The 9287-nt window shown below is 34.3% G+C and overlaps 1 protein-coding gene across 1 annotated transcript; it reads right to left on the reverse strand.

Annotated features, from left to right (window-relative positions):
- Nucleotides 1–2124: 2124 nt before the first annotated feature.
- On the reverse strand, nucleotides 2125–9287 carry LOC124366403 (ubiquitin-associated protein 1; the record flags this gene model as incomplete). The annotated part of the gene is made up of 4 exons (XM_046822928.1): nucleotides 2125–2338; nucleotides 3447–3608; nucleotides 4240–4431; nucleotides 8526–9287. Coding segments are annotated over 4 exons (1182 nt in total), but the record flags the coding sequence as incomplete, so codon positions are not given.

A 9287-nucleotide genomic window follows, 5' to 3' on the forward strand; every position in this document is an offset into this window, starting at 1 on the left:
CTCCTTGTCATTTGATGACCACAGAGGTTTTTGTGTTAGGTATCGTTGAGGGTAATTCCTCACAGCTACTACGATCAGTTATTCATCATTAATATTGAGCAATAAAAACACAATACAGAAAACATACAAATAGAATGAACCAGCAAGCACAACTCTAGAATGAAAATATGTGTTTGGCCTTCGCCAAATTTTGCTTTTCAAGCAACTTATCCATCGTGAACCGCTCGGCCAGACCTATTTGCACCACTCCATTTCTTTTCATGAGAAGCAAATGGAGACGGACGAGGGTGGGCAGGACATTCAGGATGTTTGTGCCGGCTTTTTAACAGCTCTCCCACTTATTCTGTTTGATAAGGTCCTCACACAGACCTGTGGCCCAAGAGGAGGAACAAAATAAGACTAAAAGAGAGACCATTACTTAAAAGGAAAAGATACAGACAGTTAGAAAACCTCAACGTTTTTAGGAGGCATCCATGCAATGGTCCCTAGAGTTACAGGATCCGTATAGAGTCCATTTGTATCAATTTTGAGGGTAGGATTTAAAAATTGTTTTACTATATGTAGTGCAATAGATATCAATATTTTTACCTCTACTATTTTCTCTTGCTGGTTTCAACTTACATAGCTGCCAACATAAACAAAATAATCCTGGATTTATTAAACATTCACTTCTGTTTTCTTGATAGTAAACTTTTTAGTTGACTCTTTGTAGTTTATATTGTATCTTTTTCACACCTGGCCAAACACAATCAAATCTCTGGTCAATTTGGATGACTGTGATATTCTCTTTTACAACTCCCCTCTCAACTGAATGCAATGGGTTAACTAAGAGTTGGCTTAGCAGGGATATAAATCTGACTGAAAGGCACATTACAAAACGGGAGTTTGAAATAAATATAAACAACTCTAAATTTGAATCAATTAAGTAGGCCTAATTCAAAGTAAAAAAAAAACAAGTTAGACTTCTGTAATACATATATTTTTTTTTTAATTTTGTAGGGCTTTTGGTAGTTATATCCTTTTTATCATCCCCCTTGGTTATGTCAGAGCAGGTTTTTAGCAGTCCCTTACAAAGAGAATTCTAACCTTAACCACATTCCGGTTTGTGGCGAAACTGAAAGATATGTATCTTGAACGGTTAGCCGGGGCAGTTCCGGTCTGAGATGATGCTGTGGGCGTGACACTGGCAGAGGGATGAATGTGAGATTGTGTGTGAAAAAGTTCATTTAGCAATAAATACTTTAATTTATTTGTATATTAAAAATATAAATTTATATTATGTTTTAAGAATAGTAGAGATGGTTAATTTATTAATGTGTTAAATTTTAATTATTACACGTTAAAATATTACATTAATTTCACTACTTTGTGTAAATGCAATTATTTATTTATTTTATTATCTTTATTATGTTTTGTTTTATTCTTAGGTAATATTTATTTAATGTTTTAAATTTTACATTGCAACAGGTTAAGTGTAAGAAAGGGCCATGCGGCCCTAACTTTGCCTGTAAAAAAAATAAAGAATTTTTTCATTTCATTTCATTTTTTTTCATTTCATTCTGTTGATATTCTTAATTCTTCTGTTTCACAATTTTTTCAAGACACATTCTGATGTATTAAAAATTCAAGCAAAGATGCCCAACTGTCACAGCATAGACAGGCTTCTTCCCAGTGGACTCTTGCCACTAAGTTCTTGGTTTTCATCCATTTACAGAATATGCTCTCCAAATACGACTCTGAAATATTGGACACTCTCCAAATTACCTGAGTAAAATACTGAATGTAGCACTCTGGTTAGCTTTCGATTAACTACAGCATGCTCTCTAATGAAATTCAGACATTAGCTTTTGGTTCAGTAAAAGTACATCAGAGAACAATCTCAATCTCTAGAACATCTCTACCAGTGCTACTCTACCCATAGCACCATTGTTTGGCCTAAAATTTCAAGTTTAATTGTTCCTTTTTGATTCATCTTCAAAATAAATTTAAAATTACTTAATATTTTTATTAACCACTCCTTCATGAGAGATATATTTGATATATTAAACTCAGCAAGATGTTCTATTTCCACAAGAATACAACAACCTAAGAGTGGTATTAAGGGATGAAAGCAAACCACAACAATAACAACGCTCCGTGTTTATTTCAAAAATAAATAAATTACACTTAATGACTTAATCGAAAAATAAATACTTTAAAGAATGTTCCGTACGCTGATGTGATGGTGCAAGGCTGAAGCGGATGGTGAGAGAGGATGAAGACGGGGCCGCTGCTACGAAATCAACAGGTCCAGAGCTTTGTCCCTGTCCGAGCCACAGTCTTTCAGAGCACGCTCCACCTGCAACAAGCCAATTAACTAGAACTTAATTCATATGTTGCTTGATTTGACATTAATGATAATTAGTCTCTAAGACAAAATAAAAAGTGAATAAATCATGTTATATTTTGCTACTGATATGACTTGCTAAATATTAGCATTTAATAAATCAATGTAACAGAGTATTGAAAGAACCAACAAAATATATAAACAGAACAAATGAGTTATTGCAAAAAAAAGATGGACTTCCTTTTGACATTTTAAAATGAGAACAAATTGTGTTTTCTTTGGACCAAGAACAAACTATATACACAGTTTCAAGCCTCTACGACCTTTCTATTGAGATATATCGCACAGGGGGACAGAGTGCCTTTAGATCTTTTGACCTCATGAGTAAAATTCTTCCTTGGACCAGAGCAATCTATGTTCCAAGTTTTAAGTCTGTAGAACCTTTCTATCAAGAGTTATCGCACAGCCAGATGAACTGCTATTTGACCTTTTGACCCTAAAATCAATAAGGTTCTTCCTTAGACAAAGAGGAAGCTATATACCAAGTTTCCAGTCTCTAGGACTTTTCAATCAAAAGTCATTGCACAGACGGATAGATGTACAAACAGCAATAAGATTAAACCCGGAGTATTGTACAATTCAGACCTTTCTATCAAAGTTATGGCGGAGGTGGACAGACAACAACACGATTTTAAGAGGAAACGGTCGGGTTCTTAATTAACCATCCGAACATGGTAATAGGTCTGTAACTTCAGCAATGTGAGCAATGTGTACTTTGACTTGTCATGTCAAGGTTAGTGGTCCATTTCTACATCTCTAACGCACATACTCATCTCCTCTCCACGTCCTCTTTTTCCATCATTATCATGATGTTCAGTCAAAGTCAATGTAAACGAGCTGTATGTAATAATTGTAATGTCACATTGTTTATACTTTGCTCATTTTTGGACATTTCTGTTAAAGCTCAATTTTACATTAGATATCCAGTATGTATATAAAATGTAAATTTCGTAAACCCTTTTTACAACAAGTAAAAGTTTAATTTTTGAGTAATTAAAACTTTTTTGAAGGTCTTTCGAGGTCTAAATTATCTATATATCTGAACAAACCAGACACTAACCTTATCTTCTGGAAAACCGAGATCCAGCAGCTGCCCGAGTATCCTGAGGTACATGACAGTCTCGTTCTCCCGATAGTCGTTGGCCACCAGAGCTCGTTCAGCACGGTCTGCTGGGTAGTTCATCTCCTCTAGCCACTGCACCTGCACCAGGAACTCCACTATCTAGAAAAGATTTTCACAATATTTGTCAACTAAAAAAGTAAACACACAAGACCACACTGATGTTAATGGGGACAATAATAACCGAGGCCAAACACAAAACTTGGTTAGGGATTATTTTACTTTTCATTTTGACCATTCGATAAGCAACCTCGGAAAAGTCCACTCTATGGGAAGTGGAGGTGGAAGCATGACTATTGTCGCGTTATCAAGCATGGGCATTAAAAAACATACATAGACACGCACAGACGCACAACATCAGAACCATATTCAACTGTTCAAAAATAAAGAAACAAGCGATTGATCAATACCTCCTGAATCTTTCTTCAATCATCCAGCAATTGCTTGACGAGCCAGGCAATTTTTCATTCACATCAAATTTAAGATATATTTATAACCGATGTGCAATGTTTCATACAAGCAGCTTTATTTGACACCACCTCATGTCAGCACGGAAAATGTTACAGGATAAGCCAAATTATAAACAAAATGGGTCGCATTACCGATCCTCGAGGAACTCCAGATTGAATTACCTTATATCTTGAATAAGCTAAATGTTTTATTGAAAACACCTCTACTTTGTCCACAGTCTGTAACCTGTGACTAATAAATCATGAAAGAATGCACCACTCACTCTAGTTTCATCATCTCCAAATTTCTCAGCTGCACGTGCCACGCGGGGGAGAGGAAAGCCCATCTCGGCAAGACGGTCAGTCAGCTGCTGACAAGCAGGTGCCAACTGGTGGTAGGGGTTGGGCAGAGAAGACGTTGACTCAGGTTTTGAGTGCCTTGTTGTGTCTAGAGCTGACATAGGCTTATGGGACATCTGTAAAACATGCCAGACCAGATCATTGTTATTGCACTGTTGATCTGAAATAGCCTTTTAAATCACAAAACTAAAATAAATTGGATTTCCACAAATATATTAAAATTTTTACCTTGTAACTGGCATTTAAAGTCATGTGCAGGTAAGGGTTTGTAAACACATTAAAACTATTTTCTTCTCGATCTAAACATTGCATGCAGTTTTGTCAACAAAACAGTGTATTATTTCGTCTGTAGAATATTATTGCTTATATACATGTATAAAAGTTTTACATAAGTATAAGTTGAGTTGTTTTGTAAACATTAATTTTGAAATTTATTGGAGATTGGATATAAAAATATATTATTGATTAGAAATTTTGAATTAAAAGATAGCAACAAATTGGAAAATATTGTCAAGTTTTAAAAATATATGATGTTACTGGGTTTATGTAAAGAAAAAATAACCTAAGAGCCATTTTTCTAAAGATGGCATCCCCCATTTATTACACATAACATTATACAAATTGTTACAAAAGTAACTACAATTTTATGCATTGTAATGATACCTTCTACATTAATATAGTGAAATGTACAATAAAACATTATAAAATATTAAAAGCCATGATCATTATTGCAATTTATTAACATACCATAGTTAAGTGAAAAGTATTGTAAGTTGAGACAAGTTATCGTTTATCATTTCATCAATACTGTAATGGCTTTTTCCACCAACAGCCCTTTACCAGTTTTTTCATAAGGAAAATTTAAGAATCTGGAATCTTACTATAAAGTAATAAACCCATTTAAAAATTACTTTATCAAACAAGACTAGATTACGGTTTGGGAATGTCAGTAAATGTTTATTATGTGTTCTGTAAATGTTCAGTGTTTAATATTTGAAAGCAGAATCGATTTTTATGGTGTATCTCAAGATGTCATGAATATTCAGGGTATACAAAAACTTTTTATACAAACTAGGATATTGTTACATAAACCAAGAGGAGCTACAAACTAGGTTCAATCAATGGTCCATCGCTTTACGTTTACCGTCTGTCACTTTTTAATGTGTGTTATTACTTTTTATTTTTTATTTCAGAAAAACCAGTAAAGAAACAAAACTAAAATTTGGTAAAATTATTTGCTTGCACTCTAAAATCATAAGACAAATTAATATTACATTACTATATTATGTTTCAAGATGGCGGACAGTTGAAGTTTTTCAAGCTTAATACTGTAAAAATAATAGAAGTTGCTAAATCTAATTACAAACATTTTGACACCTAGATCATAAAAATCAGTCAGTAAATAATACAGATCCAAGATTTTTAACAGTTGTAATGCCTAGTCAATGATGCCGTAAATGTGTAAACAATGAAAACTTTGTCTAAACATAATGTAAACAAACTGTCAGACAATACAATGTACGGCTGAGTTGCCAGATGATGACAAGCGTGTGTGACAGATCAACATAGGAAAACAAGTGGATGTTCGCGGCACAGTTGAGCCACGTGTCCGACTACTTAGTCACCGCTGGAAGTGACTGCAATATTTAAGTGTACAAACAAGTTAAAAATATATCAAATTAAATAAATTTTATTTCAAGATTATAAAAACTACTAAAGAAATTCATATTTTACAAAGATATATATTGGATTTGAACGTTATTGGCTTGGGTCCGAGACTATAATGGGAAGGGGAGCTTCTTCCGTCATTCTCTTCCTTCCACGATCTCCTTTTCGTTTAGTATCTTGAATAATTCCGTATCTTTAGAGCACAAGCAAATCGTTCCATTTATTTTAAAGTTGATTAGTTTTTTACGAGCTAAATTACTAAATATGTATACATTTGTTCTGGTATTACATAGTATTAGTGTTTATCAATTAATTTGCAGTTTAATAAGTGAAAATTGAGCAACACGTGTTGAACTAATCTAACTATAGTCACACATAAGGAACTAAGATTCAATAGTGTAGTTTATCATGAGGTAAATGTATTAAAATGTTAAGAAAATTGTGTTTTTTCATACAACGTATGGTGTGTTTTAGTGCTCCTGTAAATTTCATTTAATATTAAAGAAGAACGAAATAATGATTCAAAGCAGACAGCAATTTTCCTTGGAGTAACGTACACTGAAATGACCTACAATACTTTAGACTTTGATAAAAGGACTTTCATAAAATAATTGTTAAAAAAAATTAAAATCTTAATTGAAGCAAATTCAAAATAGTGTTTTGAACTATTAGAAATATGTCCTTTGTGACCCACATACTTGGCACAGTGATTTATATCTTTGAAATTTGAAAAATGTAATATTATAAATTTACACATGAATTTGGAGCTAAATGCCATTATTTACAAATGAACTGTATCTTTTCTATTATAAGTGAAATGTAAAATGGTTTATATTTAAAACAAAACATTAACATTTGGTGTCCAACAACAGGAATCCATCATCTAACATTAATTAAATTTTATTTTTATATTTTTGAATAATGCTATTGAATAAAATAAAAGTGTTATCCTGAGGTTTTAAGGTCTGAGTTTAATACATTCTGATAAATGTTATTCAAATCATCATATTTTTTAACCCTACAACTGGCAGTCGCCTGATTATCAGTCGATATTAATGTTTCTGTAGTGGCAGTCGCCTGAAAATCAGTCGATTTGACACGTGCCCGTTTGACATCTGTTATAATCAATACACGAACTAAACTGCAATGATTCATATACCACTGGAATCAGAAATAGTTGCTGATTTGATCGATGTATTTTGTTTTGTATTGTATGCCATGATTTAAGTATGACATATTGAAAACGAGAGTTGTTTGTAAACAGTCGGCCATTGTTGTTGTATTGTTACCCGGTCGCGTTATTCTTGTCCATCTAAAACGTAAGTTTATTACATGAAATAAGTGTTTTTATGTAATAAGTGTGTTTATTTATGCGTATAAATTCTCGTATATTGTGTTTTATCAGTTTATTTTGTCATGTTATGAAGAAATATATGTGAAAAAATATATTAGTGAGATTTTGTGTTCTAGGCTATGTGCAGTGTTGTGATAGTTTTAGTTAGCTTTAGGATCATTTTCATATGCGATGATCATGATATAAAGCTTCTTTATTTATTTTTATAAGCTTACTTTTAATGTATTTTATGAATTTTTCGAGTAATAATTAAGGTTTTGATGAATTTTTGTAACACAGTCGTATCCATAGCAACGAATTTAGCCGTATTGTACTTTTTTCAGTTTAGAGTATTTCATAATTGTTTTAATTAAAAAAAGTGTAGTAAACTATACATTTTCTAAAACTATAAAAAATGTTCAACATTTTGGGTATTTTGGAAATATTTTTTTTATAGGTGCACCCCCACCACTTTTACATACCTTTTTTATTTTTTGAAAACAAAATCAGTAAAAAAGTGATAAATTTCTTTCCCATGAATAAAAAGTAAATTTTCTTGTGAAAACAGTGATATATAATACATATAGGTTTATATTCAAAAAAAAAAAAAAACCAATACTACTGCAAAACACCTCAAAATGGCCTGCCACTTGAGGAAATTTCAACTGCCAGCTCGAGGGTTAATGTGTTTTTTTTGTAATATTTTTATATAATATATAATATATCACATGATGAATGTGAAATAGGTGTCCCAATTCTAACAATAGGTTCCTTACACCAAAGTAATAATAGTGTCCAATAATCATGTCCTAAAATGCATTGTTCTCTTTTTTCGTGTAAAATTTATACTACAAGAATGCTTACATTTACTGAAATGAAATTTGTACCATTATAATTGAGTTAGTATTAATGATGGCTACTTAATTTGACACTAAATTACAAAAAACTAACATTTATAGAAAACTTGAGCCTTCAAGAACAATACAAATGTGCACGTTTTTGCTGATTCCAACACTGTCTCGTTTGATTCCAGTACATATATTTACTGTGAAAGCGATAAAAACACGAACATTTGCCAGGCATATAGTCATCGATTCCGATTCTACAAGATTATTGATTATATTCCATTGCTTGTTTGTAAGAAGTAGCTTACCTGACTAACGATAAAATTATTTAGACACAGCACCAAAGAGCCAGTAAGATGCTTACCTCCGCAGGTCCGATGCTGGCGGGCCGCTGAGGCTGTTCCGTACTTCGCCGTGTCTCCGCTTCCCGTTTGTCCCGGAGTTCCGTCTCCAGCTGCTGCACCAGGTCCGGGACGCTCCGGGAACTCTGGTTGAGATCCAGCCTCTGCACCACATATGACTGTATTGTTGGGTTGCGTGGGGGATACTGTGGTAAGGCGGGGTTAGGTTCCCGGTACCAACCGGGATACACACCACCGCCTGTGTGACTATAACTATTTGTCCATTGCACTGCACCATTATAGTTATACGGGTTATTGAACCCGTTAAGTCTGGGGGGAGGGCTCTTGTTATCGTCCAGGGATTCCTTATCACTACTAATCACAGTCGGCTGGAGTATATCCGCCAACTCCTCCAGATCGTTGATAGTCTTCAGTTCCATGTTGTCGAACGGACTCGCCGTGTCCTGTTCGAACTCGGAAATGTTGAAGGACCTAGAGTAGTTGGTGGATTGTGAATGGGTACTTGCGTTTATCGGGACGGGCGTGAGGATGGGGTAGGGTTTGGAGGTGGGTGGACTCAGGGGACGCTCGGGTGGGCCGAGTTTCTCCTCCGGTTCACTCGCAGCCCTCGCCTGCCGCTCAGCCTCTATCCGCTCACGTCTCGCAGAGCGTTGAGAGTGCCTCAGCTGCCGCCACTCACTCATCTTTTCCATTACACTCCTCTCCAACGTGAAGTCGTACTGAAACAGAAAATGAATTGTCAACAAATCAGTTGAACTGAAATG

This window comes from Homalodisca vitripennis, chromosome 7, assembly GCF_021130785.1.
Source record: "Homalodisca vitripennis isolate AUS2020 chromosome 7, UT_GWSS_2.1, whole genome shotgun sequence".
Lineage (NCBI taxonomy): Eukaryota > Metazoa > Arthropoda > Insecta > Hemiptera > Cicadellidae > Homalodisca > Homalodisca vitripennis.